The sequence below is a fragment of the Vanessa cardui genome, chromosome 4 (genome assembly GCF_905220365.1).
Source record: "Vanessa cardui chromosome 4, ilVanCard2.1, whole genome shotgun sequence".
NCBI classification, from domain to species: Eukaryota; Metazoa; Arthropoda; class Insecta; order Lepidoptera; family Nymphalidae; genus Vanessa; species Vanessa cardui.
The window spans coordinates 4,687,128-4,704,953 of NC_061126.1; the positions used below are offsets into that span (position 1 = coordinate 4,687,128).

General features: G+C 31.4%; 1 protein-coding gene across 2 annotated transcripts; it reads left to right on the top strand.

The window, feature by feature from the left end:
* Positions 1-3,876: 3,876 nt before the first annotated feature.
* On the top strand, positions 3,877-17,489 carry LOC124544392 (cytochrome P450 CYP12A2-like). 2 transcript variants are annotated; one of them, XM_047122921.1, is made up of 10 exons: positions 3,877-4,131; positions 10,561-10,682; positions 11,249-11,376; positions 11,647-11,768; positions 13,903-14,019; positions 14,511-14,789; positions 15,185-15,341; positions 15,812-16,024; positions 16,711-16,882; positions 17,268-17,489. In XM_047122921.1, exons 1-10 carry the CDS (start codon positions 4,079-4,081, stop codon positions 17,417-17,419), a joined length of 1,515 nt encoding a protein of 504 aa, XP_046978877.1. In that variant the 5' UTR covers positions 3,877-4,078; the 3' UTR covers positions 17,420-17,489. The 2 variants fall into 2 exon arrangements, with proteins under 2 accessions (XP_046978877.1, XP_046978878.1); XM_047122922.1 differs by having other exon boundaries at positions 4,079-4,126.
* The last annotated feature ends 337 nt before the right edge of the window (positions 17,490-17,826 follow it).

Here is a 17,826-nt window from a genome sequence, read left to right on the forward strand (position 1 = left end):
TGACTCATATGAGTGAAATGTTAACGTACGTACGATATGTGGTTATTGAAAATTATAACATTGACAAGAAAGTTAATCATTGTTTTGATGTATAAATTAATAAATTATATCGAAGGAAATACGTCGAGCAAAAATGATAGCGTGTAACTTTTATATTTTTACTATAGGTAAAATTTATAAATAATAAATTAAATCTTTCTTTTTCTTTACAGAATGCGAACTTAGAGGTAACTCCCAAATAAATGTAATCTGATGTAAGAAGCATTAAAAATATACAATTTAATTAGAACCTCTTACTCGTCTCTTTTTAATCGATTTTATGTTTGAAGTTTAATTAAACTGTGTCTGTCTGTGTCTGAATTAACAAAGTTATATCATTTAAAGCACACACACACACACATTAACACACTCTTTCTGTAAACAATTTTATTTATAATTTTTTTATTAATGTAATCCTGTATGGCCCCATTAATTAGGAGAAATCAAATTATACCTACATTAATTTTCTATAACGCTGTTGATTAGAAATACATCAATCAAATTCATATACCATAGTCAAAATACATGTAATAACTTTGTACGATACATCGTATATATGTTACCTAATTATTATTATCATGGAACATCGTATTATTTATAAAAGTGTTACTGTATTGTAATTAGTATAATATTAAGATACTTGAAATTATATTATATTGAAGATTATTGTAGCAGATATCTATTTTGTATAATTTAAACTATGTATACAATTACTAACAATATTATAATATTGTAATCTAAGTTATACTTTTTCGGGTATTTTTATTTTATTTTGAACAATAGAGAGATATTCGTCTATTTCTTATATTTATACTTATGTATATTTGCATTTTAAATCATAATTGAATAAATTTGGAATGTATATTCCAAATTTACAATAGTGAACATTTCTGAAATATGTTTTAATACAACGCCTTATTACCTCATCGGTAAGAGGATTGGTTTTTTGGAATTGTGTATATGTAGAAATACATTGTTAAAATTTTACCATTTCCCATAATCGTGCTACTTATTACTACTTATTTAAATATTCAATTGATTCATATAAGAAGAGCAATTTATAAACGTACATATATTATGTAAGCGTACAAAATATATTATATCTTCACATCCTACATGACTCGAGGTGTAAAGATTTAATACGACAAGGAGATATTAAACAAAATTATTTGTTTTGGTGTTTGTATTTATTTTATAAATAAAACTTATTTATTTATTGAAAACAAATAAATAAATTTTATAGATAACACAAATATAGCAATTTAAGGAATCTTTTGTGCTGGATCAAGCGCACTTCATAACAGCACGAATTGACAATATCCGCTATATAACTCTTAGTTCGTTTGTCGAACTCAATGTCATTTGTTACATTATTATTGAGGATGCGTCGAAACCAAGTTTCTGTTGACCTTCCTTTGAACTCATGTTATCCTAGTACTTGATTTTGGTTTTAATCGCAGTATGAAATTTATAAATAGAATTTTATTGCATAAGTCTATCCTTATTTAATAAAGTAATGTTTAATGAATAAAAGTAATACAAAAGCACATTTATTCCAGATAAATGTTATCTTTCTGTATTGTGAAAATGTGGCCTTCTGCATTTTTTTTTATGTCATAGGTGGCATTTGTGCAGGAACCTGATGGAAAGTGACTACCACCGCCCATGGACATCTGCAACACCAGGCGGCTTGCAGGTGCGCTGCCGGCCTTCAAGGAAGGAGTACGTTCTTGAAGGTTCTCAAGTCGTATCGGTTCGGCAAAACCGCCGGCGGAACCTGGTTCCACAAAGTGGTTGTGCGAACATAAGAGAAAAGAAAAATAATTTGGTCGTTATGTTTATTTTTATTTCATGTATATAACTATACATATATATTACTGTGATACGTCATTTTGATACCTGTATCCTATACATTTTATACTGTTTACGTATAGACAATGCCGTAAATCTCATTCTGACATTTCAAGTTCGTGTTATGCGCTGAGTTTCGAGTTTCTTATTACAGAATAGCCTGTCTGGGAAATGTTTTTAAATACACGTGTTTTAATCCTCAGTTGTGATTTACATTAATGACATTACCATATGTGACAATTTTATAAAAATTGGTAGAAGGACTTGAACTGTACTTGGTGATTGTGATCTCATCCATAATCAGATATTTTTTGTCAAACAGAATATTTAGCACTAGTAGTCGCCCGTGACTTGTGTTTTAGGGTGTTGGTTGTAATGTGTTAGGCAAAAACTCAGGCTATGTCCTTTCTTGGAGCTCAAATTTGCTTCATACCAAATTTCATGAATTTCGGTTGAGCGGTTTGGTATTGAAAGAGCGACAGACAGACAGACAGAGTTACTTTCACAGATTCGATTGTTGTATTCCGGGAGAGTAATAAGGAATTTACTTGGTGGTAGGGCTTTCTGCAAGCCCGTCTTGGTAGGTACCACCCACTCATCAGTTATTCTACCGCCAAATAACAGTACTCAGTATTGTTATGTTCCTTTTTTGAAGGGTGAGTGAGCCAGTGTAAGTACAGGCACAAAGGACGTAAATCGAACATCTTAGTTCGCATGGTTGGTGGCACATTGACGATGTAAGGAATAGTTAATATTTCTTACAGCGTCATTGTCTATGGGTGATGGTAACCACTTGCCGTCAGGTGGCCCATATGCTCTTCCGCAAACCTATACCATAAAAAAAGCTAGTATAAGTACAGAAGTAAAGGATGAAACAATTTAGTTCCCAAGGTTACAGGCGTATTGTTGATATAAGAAATACTTAATATGTTTTATCAGGTCATCTGGCCACTTACCATCAAGTGGACCATTTGCCCGTTCGCCTAAGTATATCATAAAAAAGATCTTAGCATATTGAATTTCACTCATATTTTATCGCACGAATAGTTTTACACGAGATCCGTCCGAGTCCTTTTTCGATCCTAGATCAGTGTTGGGATATCGTAGCATGTTATAGGAGTAAGATAAGAAGGTATAAAGTTATGACTCTTTACATAAGACAGCATATGTTAGAAATTGTAGTTCGTATACATTTCATTTTATTTGGGGTACCACAATGATGAACTAGTTTTTGAATAAAAAGTACGCAATTGTGTCTACAACAGTAGACAAAATGAGAAATTATGTTAAATCCGCTTCTGTACCTTTGTCGTATAGCACTGTTGACGCAATATTTATGTAATTGATTTTTATTCTATTATTTTTTGGAACTGGTACATATGATATCGACATCTGTCGATTTGAGTCAGCCGGGGCATTACACTTTTATTTGTTTTGTCAGCTATGATTAATTGAATTTAGGACTTTGAAAGAATTAAATTATATTTGTATAAAGAAAACATATTTTTACGATCTACTATATTAATCTTTATAATTGTCGATTACCTTACAATCTCTCTTTATAAAAAATTCGTTACACAGAACAGAATGTGTTTAACATAAATATTACTCATAAAATTAATACTGTCAAGAAAAAGGAGAACTACAAGGTGAAGTTGCGTTTGGTATGATTTGTATAATACAAATGTTTGCCCGCGACTTTAACTACATCTGAATTTTTTTTGGGCCCACGGGTATTCCTTGTCATCTCGTATACATCTGATAACGTGTTTCCATGTGATATGGCTATCTGTTAAATAAGATGTGAAAGCGCAACACGCAATAGGGCAAATTAACAAACTCGTTTTGTATCCATAGTAATAGCATTATGTAATCTTTGACTAGTATTGCGAAGATTGTAAGCATGAATAAAAAACTGCCTTCCTGCGTATAATACCATCAAAAGAGCAAGGTCACAGCAAATGAATCGTATATTGCATAATGACTCGTTCAGTAACCGCGATACACAGTAATGTGCAGTCAGTATTATATTGTAAATTAGATAAAATTAGATAAGAAACTATAAACATAACATACATACAAAACGAAAAATTTATGTGAAGTCATTGTTGATAAGATATCAAGTGTCCTGTGTCTAGAGATTTTTTCTTTGTTAAGTACTAATAATAGTGTAATAAGTAAGCAAGTAATGTACGCATTGAGAAGATTTACGTTTAATTTGGAGACCATTTGCAATGTAAGGTATGTTTCTAGTATATTTGTACTTCATATACTTCACATATCGTTTCTTCTTTTTGTTTTGTTGTTGTATAAAGTCCATCTGCTCGTTATTGGGGTTTTCAGTTATTCGATTTTAGCCAGACATGTTCGCTTTTTGCAGTCCTGTCCAAAATTATTACGAGTCCAGTTTATACGGTTTCTAGTGAGCTTTTTGTCAGAATTTTATAATGAATGAATATCATGCAGACGCATAGGACTGTTGAAAAAAGAGTCAATACTAATGCCTAATAATATAATAAAGTTACGTCGAGAATAAAAAGTTTTGACTATCAGGTTAAGAAAAAAACATTCAATGCCAAGCCTAATTATCTCCCAAGTACTGACAACCTTAATAGCAATGACCCACCGCTGTGTTGTTGTGTGCATGCCTGCGAAGGCTTCTGATCTTAGTTAAACGTATTTAGAAGTATGAACGAGGCGAAAAAATTAAGTTAATTTGAGTTTTAATATTGGTTACCTGATACACGTCAACACGAGGGTAAATTAGTCGATAGGGTTTTTGTTGAATAACTTTGTTTCTCGTAAATTTATAGTTTTAATTTAAAACTATTTGAAGTACCAATTTTGTCAATGCTGTTAATAACATAAATATGTTTAACGTTATTATTTTTTATTGGCTCGAAATTTACTTAAGATATACTGGAAACCTATTTCGTTTTAATATTTTGTAAAATATGTATAAGAGAATGTCGGCTATTTTAATAGCTCGATAGATTAAGGAGTTCAAAAATGATTGTAGGAAACCCTTACCGTACAAGTTTAATTAAAACTTTACAGACTAAGTTGTTTCTAGAGAAACTGCTTCACTTCAAAGTCATAATTACAATAAACGACTTCCACTCGAAACCCTAGGTCAAGAGTTCTTGAGTTCTAACCTTAAATTGCGCTACAGTTTATAGGCACGCCTGGACGGTATTTCCTTCGACTTGGGTTATTAAAACAGCGGTGGCAAAGCGTTGGATTGATAGCAATAATGTAATATTTTACAGATTATACAAGAACAGAGAAATATAAAAATATATTAAATTTGACCTTTTCGACGATGGATCCTGACTGATGGTTAGCAACGTCATACCTCATCTAAAGATTTTTCTTTCTATCCCGTTTTAAAAACGTTTACCAAATGTTAAACAAGGATAATGGCCAACAGTCTATATTTTCTGGAAATACAATATCCATCTTAGGATGCAGCGATCAGATTTACGCTATCGTATCTGTCATGCCTCGTCTCGATGAAACGCAACTGACTGAAAACAACATAGTCAGAAATAGCAAATGTCTTCTGCTATACAGTCAGTAACAAGAATGCATCGGGAATGTGGTAATACTGTATAGGCAGCAAAACGTACAGTACAGTGAAAACCAGACTATACACGTCTTTGCGTAGACACTGAGACACTGATGCAACACATTTATTATCACATACACACACACATAAAAACAGTTATGATCGCTCTTTCTAAGAAGTAGTCAGTATTTGTTCCATTTCTATCCAAATCATTGCAATTTAATTTCATGATACATAATATATTATTCATTTGCCGTTTGTATAAGTAATAGCTATAAAATAAAAAAGGACTTTAATTATCATGCATAGTTTATAAAAATTTTACACAGTTTCTTCGTCTTATCTATTAATACTTATCTATACTTATAATAAATCTGTAGGGAAGTCAATTCTGTACATGAAATATTTTTACAAAATAACTATCAGGGGGTGATCAGGGATCGATACTAATGGCAAAAATGCAATCAGTAAAATTTTTGTCTGTCTGTCTGTCTGTCCATATAACCGTTATAGAAACAAAAACTACACGACGGATTTTAACGAAACTTGGTACAATTATTTTTCATACTCCTGAGCTGGTTATAGTATACTTTTCATCACGCTAAAGTCCATAGGAGCAGAGCACTGAAGGGAAATGTCTGAAAAACGGGAAAGTTACCCCATATTTTGAGCTTCCGTCGCGTGTTTAGCCTTAATGGTTATAGCTACACAGAAATCATGTATTACGGAAATGTTCTCCTTAAAATTATACAAAAAATATCCCATGACAGCCTATGTCTATCTTTTATGGTTGACTCACAATAACACGTGTCACTCCCAATAGCGTAGTAGTTCGAAGCTTTCTGATTATATTTGTCTATTCCTGCGTTTATCACACTCTCAATCATCTCAAATTTAACAGTATTAACTATTCCATAAAAAAATCATAGAAATCGGTATAGAAACCCCAAAGTTATACATAAAATACGCTAATAATAAAGCTATCGCACGTGAGTACTAAATCTATACTATTATATAAATCTCTAGGGTCTGTCTGTACACTTATTTTTGTCGTAATTCGTCATGTGTTCTTCGACTGACTTAATTTTTACCATTTTTGAAGTTTTTGTGTGTCTGTATCATTATAAAAATTGGGATACAGGAAAAACATGTACTTGCGCAAATCATTGGCTATCTATTTATACAAAAGTATATGTATATAGATACCCAAAAGGATGTGTTTGCATGTGTGTCATCGATAAACTCAGAAACTATTTGATCGATCATTATGAAAATTGGTATGTTTATCTATTGTTTTATGGAGAAAGTAATTATTTCATCCGTATCATTAAAAATAACCAACAGATGGCCCTTACGTGTCACGATATATTTATATTCCGATCAACCGATAATTATAAAATATGAAATAAATAATGAAAATCTATTCAAAAAGCATAACAACTAACTTAATTTCCGTCATATGCCAATAAACAAAAAATAATCACAACAATAATAATTGTCATTTTAAAATGAGATAATTATTATAAATTACATATATGGGAAGAAGTTATTAGCTGTTTTGTTTATAAAAAAGTAAACAATAATCATAATTGGTAAGTATACTCATAACTCCAATAACAATGAATGTTTAGTATAAAATTTAACGTAAGACACATAGCCAAAAATAATTTATATAAATAGAAACCACCATGCCATTGAAGAAACAATAGATCGGAATATCAACAATATATGCATAGCGTCATCCAAAAGGGCTACGGAAACAACACACCAACAAGAAATACGTTTAGAAACAAATAGAATGCGAATTTCTACTTTAAGAGCTGCCAAAACAGTTAGTCAACGAAATGATCAAGTTCCAGATCTTCGAACAAGCATCTTTATCAAGAGATACTGATAAACCTGACAAGCCCAATTACTGGATGATGAATGATTAAAAAAGACTTAGTCAAGAACTAGAACCAATCTCAATAAATCAGCCTTCAATTACTATATAGGTTATGATAACAAGATGAATCCCGATGTGATCATTGGTTCAATGAATATAGTATGCCCATATTGTCACACTAAATAAACTGCTGGTATATGCTACTCCACTGGTAAAATGTATTTACCACAATTGGTTGAACCACCAGAATCTCTTCTTACCTACGTTACGGAAACTATTAAGGAGTCTAAATATTTCCTTCAGTATATTAGAAATTACAATTCATGCTTTTAAATGACATCTTTTGGAGTAACAAATATTGTACAATACAATAATTTACGTCTACGTTTAAAGTGTATCATATGATTGGTTCACTTCTTCCAGTATCTAAATAAAATCCCCAATTTCTGTACATTTATTTCACGGACAACGTAGAAAAAGATTGATCTTTGATGCATGTTCAGTACCACAATCATCGCTAAATTTAGGATTATGCCTAAAACTGCTCTAGATAGTGAAACAACAAATGATTCAAAGTAATTATCAATGCAGATAGAACGCAGAGCATGAAAGGCGTATTAAAGCTTCCATAGCTTCTGAAGTCACAGCTGTAATTGTCGGTACAGAAATTACAAAAAGAGGTATTGTTATCACAAAGCGACACAAAAACAATCAAGGTGTCGCTGAAAAATATCAATCGTATGACAATTATTACGATTATCCAATTATGATTATGCGAGCAGAAGATGAATATCATCTCCGACTGTATCAAAATAATCTCACGACTGGCTCTGTGAAATCGAAGAGTTTGATTTTTCAACCGACTTCCAAAAGGAGGAGGTTATCATTCGTCTGTATTTTTTTTTTTTTTTTTTTTTTTTTTTTTTATGTTTGTTACCTCATAACTTTTCACTGGGTGGACCGATTTTGATAATTTTTTTTTGTTTGAAAGGTAGTGCTTCCCGTGGGGTCCCATTTTTTTTATTTTTTTTTCCGATGATGGTATCCATGTGAAAACGACATAAGTTTTAAATTTGCATTACGTATATGCGCGACAAATAGGTGAATAACTGAAAATCACGTTAACCAATTTTGATAATTCTTTTTTTATTATAAAATATATACTTCAAGGGTAATTTGGTGAAAGTTTGGTAAGGTTCTGAGCACAGGATCCATGACAAAGTAACGGAACGGAAGGGAACGGAACAATTCTGAGGAGCACGTTAGCGATACTCGGTCGAATCTTTTATTTATAGGTTATTTGGATATTTGTATCACCTTCCGTAATGTGGTTATGTTTATGTAATTATCATAGTCGAATATTATAATCAACTAGTTCCCCACCCCGGCTTCGCACGGGTGCAATACTGATACTAAATATACTACAGAATTTGTTTATTTACGACATCACATCGCAAACTTCTAAAATTATCAGTGTTTCTTTACTATATTGTTCATGTATTATATACACAAACCTTCCCCTTGAATCACGCTATCTTTTAAAAAAAAACGCATCAAAATCCGTTGCGTAGATTTAAAGATATAGGGACAGAGAAAGCGACTTTGTTTTATACTATGTAGTGATGGAACTCCTATACGGCTCGCAGTTAGGGTGCGATATGGGGCAGAATTTCTTACTATCTTTAATCACATTTTGTGTATGTGATGTGATGTCATATGATGTACGAAATATAGTTGGTCTTTTTCAAAGTTTTTTTGCTGAGTTCGATTACAGCTCTTTCAGGGATCCTTGTAGTTTACGCGGCGTGACGTATTAAATCCGCATTTTCGAAAGTCTATTTTTGCTTTATTCGCAAGTTTCCATTGAAATTGTCCTCGAAGTAGTTTCTGACTCATATAAACGGAACGTTTAATCTATCCATATTAAAAAAAAATAGTTAGTCAACATCAGCTTCACTTAAAATCAAAAAATAAATAAAATTTTAACAAAAAGAAAAACCGACTTCAAACAAAACACTATTTTAAAACAAATGAATATGCACGAAAAAGTAATAAAAATAATTGCGTATTCAACATATTTTTAGAGTCTTCCTAAGTTAAATGAAATGAAAAATATTAGACTACTTAAAAATCGATTAACGATTATATCATGTAGTTATAATTATTGTTATATTTGGAGTCGGTGTCAGCCAATAAAACCCGACAGTATATCTATCAAAAAACAATACGAGAATACTTTGACAAATATGTTTTTTACAAATTACCTTTTACACAATAATATACTGGATCAATCAAGGGGCTCGTATCGCTTCTTTCTTTTGATTGTTGGGGCAAGGGCACCGTGGCTGACACCGGCTCCAAATATACCAATAACTATAACTACATGATATAATCGTTAATCGACTTTTAAGTAGTCTAATATTTTTCATTTCATTTAACTTAGGAAGACTCTAAAAAATATGTTGAATACGCAATTATTTTTATTACTTTTTCGTGCATATTCATTTGTTTTAAAATAGTGTTTTGTTTGAAGTCGGTTTTTCTTTTTGTTAAAATTTTATTTATTTATGCGTATCGTATAATGATTAGAGATAATCAATCTAAACATATTCTGAAGTGTCGTCAACTGTTTTAACAATTCATTGTTGACATGTACGCTATTTTGCAACATTTTGCAACATTCGATGCAACCAGTCAAAACTTCGAGCCAAAGGGTACATTTATTTACGAGATACATACAGATGACAAGGCTGTAAATGTTATATCATCGATATTTGATAGAACTGGATAATAGAGGACGTTTTTGGTGTGATACAAACTTTTCTAGACTGAGAAATTTAATTAAAATTTTCATCGTACCAACTTTACATCGAGAATACAACAACAAAAACATTCTCATAAATCATATCTGTTTCCGGATTCAAAAAAAAGAAGATATGATCTTCATAAATAAGTTTATGGGTGTTATGACCAATCTGCAGCCTATCGAGAACATCATTGACGAATATTAAATGAAATAATTTTAAGTATTTGATTAGATCTCGCATATTTCTTGATTATTTGTACATTGTATCGGTAATTAATTACAAAATGAAAAATTAAAAAAATATTTTCCTACGACTAATGCCCAGCGAAGCGGGCGGGTAAAGCTAGTAATCTATATAATTACTGGCGTCAGTTGTATATATGTGCGGCATAATTATTGTAATTTTTGCAGATCAATAGCGACTGCTAATAGCATCAATTATAGTAATGAAAACAATTTAAAATCATGGAAGGAAATTCCTGGACCGACCTCTCTGCCTATAATTGGCCAGCTGCTGCACTTTTTACCAGGAGGTATGACAGGCATTTCAGAAATACTGATGTACATTTCGCGCGAAACAATACGCCTTTGTTTTAACGTGCAATATTGCGAGCATCTTATACAATGAGTTTCATTTTGTGTAATTTTCATGATGTTACTGCATTTATTTACTTCAAATAATTATTATTTTTATGTAATTGGTTTAGGACGGGAAAAAGGACTACCTGATTATAAGTTGTCACCACCACCCATACCAATAATTGCCTTTCCTTACATCACACCAATGTGCCACCACGACTAAGATAGTACTAGATGGTACTAAGTGTTACTTGGTGGTACCTATCAAGGGAAGGGAAGGAAGCTTGCAGAAAGTCCAAATATATTTGTTTGATATTATAGTATAAATAAAATTTGTTATTTTAGTGCATATTGTAAATATACCCTATACGCCTAAGATGTTTTTATTATTAATTACTGGTAATCTATTGTAACTATAATTTAATTGTTGGCGTCAGTTAATGGTTTGTTTGAGAGTATTTCTTTTCGGTATGACACTGTTATTTGTTTTGACCGTAGTATATTTATCTGTTTTGTTCAGGTATGTTGCATGATCGCAATGAGTTACAAGGGGTATTATATAAGAAATACGGACCAATCGTTAAACTAGATGGGACTTTAGGATCGTCTGCGTTAATATTTCTCTTTGAACCTGAAGCAGCATTTCATGTAAGTATTGTTTTAAACGGAAATATATAAATACGAGATGCATTCTTCTGGATTAATAGATACTCCATTATTATTAACAGAAACTCAATTATATGTAAAAAAAAAAACAATAAATATATTTTTAAGATACGAGCACGTCACAGCCTTTCACAAAATCTTATATTTTTAGTTTATATGTTTTTTTTTTATATAAAACAAGTTACTTTTTTTATTTAAATAAAAGGAAATCTTTTAAAATATCAAATAACAAATTTCATATAAAAATTTCAGATTTTCCGAAATGAAAACTGGGCACCAATACGTCCAGGGTTTCTGTCTCTGGAATATTTTAAAAAGCATCACAGCAGAAAAAGTGACACCGCCTTCGAAGAATCCACTGGACTTTTGACAGAGTGAGTCAAATGATATTAATTAAATTTATTGTCCATACTGTTTATATCAAGTTACATGCCGATAATATCTTATATATATAAAAATATAATGAACAATTATTATTTTTCAAATAATCATCAAATTAAGATTTTTGATTATTATCAGAATAAATAACTTCGTAAAGCAATAGAAGGAGAAAATAAAATTCTCAATTGTACTTACTTCTATAATTATATTTACCAAATTTCTAAATGAATGAGAATCATGAAAATGAGGTATCAATATTATTTTTCGTCTAGAATCTAGATAGTCATATTATAGTACTTAACGGTAAGCTCGTTTAGTAATCAAACGTTGTTAGATATTATAATTAATAATGTCTAAATTAATATTGGGTGTAAACCAGTGATGTCATAGAGCTACGTAACCGAAACTATCGGATAAAAATCTATCCATAATCGTAACCAATAAAAAAATAAGTTTTATAATTTTTTTTAACATTGATATGCTTAATGTGGTTGGTATTTGAAAGCTTCCTTCCTTTACACATAAAAAGTAAAATAAAGTCGGATAATCCGAAATAATTTTGAATCTGGAAAAAGTTCAGGCGTTAACTTGCTCTCCGAGGCACGTGTACAGATGAGATTTAAAGATAAGGAAAAAAATTACCTTTCTTCCGTTCGACTTGATATTTGGTCCCAGGACCAGAGATCATCTGTGATCATATATTTTACCACTAGACCGACATTTTAAAATTAAACAAATACAATAACCATCTTATTGTTTTATAAAGACGTTCGAGTTTTAAAAATGTTCTTTTGAAAAGTATCAGGAAACTCAACATGGCTATACTCTATGCGAAATTTTTGAACGGGTAGAATTTTTGTATCAGAGGGAAGAAATTTCTGAAAAGGCTTAAGCTCTTTGCTACTGGACCCACTTGTTCAAGATTTTGTTATTGATTTTCAGGAGAGGTTACGAGGGTTCAAAATAGATGTTATAATAATTGATCAAGAAATAATTTTATATGATAACTAACTGGAAATTTTGTCTTCATATATTAAGTTTTGTCAAAATCTAAACGATTTACTATCATTGAATCATTAATACTATTTATAAAAACATACAAGGACATACACACAAAATGGTTACTACGGTTTAAGGTATCATCATCATCATCTTTCACATCGAGTCAGTCATATCGAGTTTTGACTCATGATTACATATTGGTTAGGGGATTATCCAAATCTGATATTATCACACTGATGTACTTCAGGTCATCTCGGTTATCGTTATTATGATTTAAAATTACAATTACATACAATTCTACTAATACTGTTTATAAATCTAGTCCTTTATACAGCACAGTCCGCTAAATTCATCATGTATATTCGCCTTAGATCAATGTATGATCTAAGGCGAGTATACAATGATCTAATGTTGTCTTAAAATTTCGCGATTATTACACATTTAAATAAAACTAGTTATAACGGATTTTGATGATTTTATGATTAAAATCCGTTATAACTAGCTTTATTTAAATACAATTATCTGTAAGTAAAAACTATCCTTGAAAGATTTAATGAGCTTATGATTGATTTTATTAATAGGCAAGGCCTCTTACTTGTATCCATATAGAGGATGGAAGTTATCTAAAATAGTATCAAGGGATTCAAAGTAAACTACAATGATGACTATAAAAACTCCTATTAACACTTTACTGTGTTGTTATCCTATTCCCGGAAGTATTCCGTAGTTCAGGAACAAATTGTATAAAATTAAAGTAATTTTACTTCGTGAATATATTGCCATCACGACACTGAATACCACAGAGCCAGTATTTGGGTCTTTGTAATGCGTATACAATTGTTATCATTGAAGAATGAAACAATGTGTGAAGCTATGACGCTGAAAAAGGCTTAAGGAATGATTCCTAGAATCGCAAGCTGTAATACTACAATGAAATGTCAGAAACGTTTCTTAGAAGAACTGTCCATCTGTTGTAACGAGTCCTGAATGTAAAAGATTTCTTTAACACAAATGATATATTTTTTTATTTATAAGTGTAGAATTTGTAACTCAACCGAATGTAGGGTTCTCAAATTAAGATAAGATTAAATTGTTATAAATTTACAGATTTTGTGTGAATTTCAGGCATGGAGAAACATGGCGCAAATTTAGATCAATTGTGAACCCAGCATTGCTACAACCAAAATCGATTAAACTTTACACAGATATCTTAACTGAAGTGGCTGAAGATATGGTAAAAAGGTTTGTGCCCACTCTGTTTTCTTGTTCATTGTGTATTAATGAAGTAATTATTTAACGATACAAATGATATAATGAACAGAAAATTTATTTGAAACCACAATAAAAAAAATTAAAACGGTTTAAAAACTGATTTAATAGAAGGTGGTCACTCGCAATGTTAGTAAAATTAAATTTTCACTTTCATCAAGAACTAGTTTACGCCCGCGCCTTCGCTCGTGTTTAAGGGTATTGGTTGTCATTAATTAGACAAAAAACTATCCTATGTTCCTTTCTTGGCGTACTCGTATGCTTCATACCAAATTTCATTAAATTAGGTTCAGCGGTTTGGCCGTGAAAGAGCGACAGACTGACAGAGGTACTTTAACATTTATAATATTAATATAGATTAGACAATAGTATGTTTTTGTTTATGTGTTGCTGGAAATGATCTGTGTTAGTACTATAACTAAAACCTAAAGTCTCTCAGAAATAAAACTTATTTTTTTTAACAGATTGAAATCAAAACGCAATGATAAAAATATGATCGATGGGAAATTTGATATGGAGATGAACTTGTGGGCTTTGGAGTCAGTCGGTGTGGTCGCACTTGGTGGTCGGCTCAACTGCTTTAATCCTAATCTCACGGAAGACTCTCCTGTGAAAAAGCTAATTCAAGTTGTACATGACGTCATGATAAATGCACAGAAACTCGACTTCCAGCCAAGTCTTTGGAGATATTTTTCGACTCCAACATTTAAGAAAACAATGAAACATTATGAAGACCAAATTCAGTAAGGATTTGTTGATTTAACTCCTTGACTTAAAAATCAGTAAAAATATTGTGTTGATGTGTAGTCGGTATGTATCGATATGAGCTATTGTGGCTTGTGATTTTGTTCACCTTAAGTTTGGACGAAAGATGAATTCATTACATAAATTTTGAAATTATTCGGGTTGAACCACACCATCTTAAGATTGTACCATTAAATTTTCTTTTGATCTTCTATTTTTCATGAAATTTATATTTACAAGTTAATTGCGTTATGATATGTTGTTTTAATCATCACGTTGATATTATTAGGTCTGAATTAATATAATAGAAGCAAGTACGAACAAAGTTAATGTTTTTATGTTGAAAATGTTTTCAAAATAAAAAATAAAATAAAATGAAATGTTCTGTTCAAAGGTTAAATGAATATTTTATAAATAAAGCTATAGAAAATCTCAAGAAAAGGAGTGAATCAATACATGAAGAAAAAGGTGTGCTCGAAAAATTACTTGAAATAGATCATAAAGTTGCAGTAATAATGGCAAGCGATATGTTATTTGCTGGTATAGATACGGTAGGTCATAAGTTAACTCAAGAATGATCCGCGTTATCTGTAGAAATATCCCACCTCGATTTTGTATGAGTGAAGTTCGCACACAGATACCCCTACCATTTCTCCCTTGAAAGAAAAAAGGACAATATAATCCACGCTATTTGTTTTTGCTTTCAAAGTATATCTTTTTGTTCAAATATATTTCTTTGAATATATTTAAAAAATTTTTTAATCGATCACTTAATTTTTGAAATGAAGAGTTGTTAATCTCTAGTACTTTAGTATTATAAATTTGTTTTAGTAAAAAAATATACTTGTGTATTATATAGTCGCAAATTTTATATTACCTAGTGATTGATGATGGTCCTTAATAAATAAATATAAGATAACATTTATATTCGTTAATACCTTTCGGTTATTTTAGATAGTTTTCATTCTTACTTCTGTACTAAGACTGCAACTTACATTGTTTCAATATTTCTGACTTACAGACTGCCAATTCTGTCATAGCAACGTTGTTTCTCCTTGCGAAAAATCCGGAAAAACAAAAGAAATTACGAGAAGAGATAATGTCGAAACAAGAAAAACAAACATATCTTAAAGCTTGCATTAAAGAAGCTATGAGGTTAATGCCAGTAGTTGGAGGAAATTTCAGACAAATAACAAAAGAATACAACGTGTTAGGTTACACAATACCGAAAGATGTAAGTTTAATAAAAATATTTTGAAGTATCTAGTTTGCATTTAAAAGAAATAGAATATTTTTTAGATATTATTATATTTTTTCTGTCGACTTCCGTCCGGCAAGAAACTACTGAGTTTCTTGCCGTTTCTTCTCAGTAGAACATACTCTCCGAACCGTGGGTAGCTTAATTTAAAATAGTTGTTAAATGACGATTCAAAAGTGCTTATAAACTAGAATCTACTAGTGTCTACTTGAATAAAGTATATTTTGATTTTCTGGTTTCGAATCTCATGTCAGACCGACAATTGAAAAATTCTTAATAACATTCCGGATTTTTGGAAGTGGAATATTCCCGTATTTAGAAAGCATATATTATAATGGTACTGTACATAGGATTTTCCGCGTCCTAAATTGATCTGAATGACAAATTAATATCATCATTTTTATTGTTATTAATATATCTTATACATACATTGGTGACAAGAATGCTTAGAACATTTTCCCGTTGGTTCGCAAAATTGTAACTGTTGAGACTGAGTATTATAAAAAGCAAGTCAGCGGCAAGCACAAAAAGCGATGTAATTATAAGCATGTCGGCTTATGAAAATCTTTATTCCTGGAAATTGTGAACAGTAATTGATTATGTCTTGTTAACACATAATGTGTGTTTAATTATTATTAAATAATTTGTAAATTATATTTCAGATGTTTGTGATCGTTGGTAATCAGTATATGTCATTAATGGAGCAATATTTCCCGCAACCGTCCGAGTTTATACCAGAAAGGTGGATCGTTGATAAAGACGATCCCCTTTATTATGGTAATGCTCACCCCTTCGCCTATCGTCCGTTTGGGTTCGGTGTGCGAAGTTGTATAGGTAGGTACTATGTTGCTATTTTTTCAATAGAAATATTCATATCCTTCAGTATTTTTCTACTACAAATAAGGCAGTGTTACGCTTGTACGAATGTCAATCATGAGGTTCCCGGATTCAAATCCCGGGATAGTCACATAAATGTATTGCGTTTTGGGGCAAGTAGAAATACTTTGTATTGTCATATTTATGTCAGTTCTTATCTACTCACTAGTCACGACCTATCATCAGCTGGACTATTTGCTCAACCGCCTAACTATTAAGAAAGCTGGCTGAAGTTAAGGCAACCAGAATTGCATACCTATGATTTGGAGAGCGTACAAAGCATGGGTTTATATTGTAGGAAGTCTTAAACACGTCACTAAAATATTGCTATTTTTGTCACCAGGTCGACGTATCGCTGAACTTGAAATAGAAACATTTGTTTCGAAAGTGATCGAAAGTTTTCATTTGGAATGGTTTGGACCATCTCTGAAGGTTCGCTCTGCTACTATTAATTATTTAATAGGACCTTACAACTTTATATTTAAGGATGTTTAGTATAAAATAGGTGAACTTAATTTTCATTATAATAGCGTAGATTTTATTGAAATAAAGATATTTTATTATACAAATGTGTTTCAATTATTTAGTCCAATGAATTTAGTATATGATATGCTTTAATGCATTATGAAAACAAAAGTTTATTAAAGTGTCATTTGTGTTATACAGAGAGAAGTAATAGACCGGGAGATGATAAATACAAAATATTTGGTCATTTGTACCAGTATGGCGGTTCTTCAGGGGTCTAATCACGTAAAGGCAAAAAGGAAAATGATGGTCGTAGCACTCGCACCGGCGGCCATGGATGCAATTGTACGTAAAAAAAATAAAAATAAAAATCGTTCAACTTCGTTATTTCGTTCGTTATTTTTCCGACGCGTTCGATTAACGCTCACGCGAGTGGG

Excerpts from the sequence above, each read along its gene's own strand:
- LOC124544392 (XM_047122921.1), top strand. The coding sequence starts at position 4,079 with ATGTACGCATTGAGAAGATTTACGTTTAATTTGGAGACCATTTGCAAT. Across the intron at positions 14,020-14,510 it reads GCTGAAGATATGGTAAAAAG|ATTGAAATCAAAACGCAATG; the intron begins GTTTGTGCCCAC and ends TTTTTTTAACAG. Across the intron at positions 16,025-16,710 it reads GTTACACAATACCGAAAGAT|ATGTTTGTGATCGTTGGTAA; the intron begins GTAAGTTTAATA and ends ATTATATTTCAG.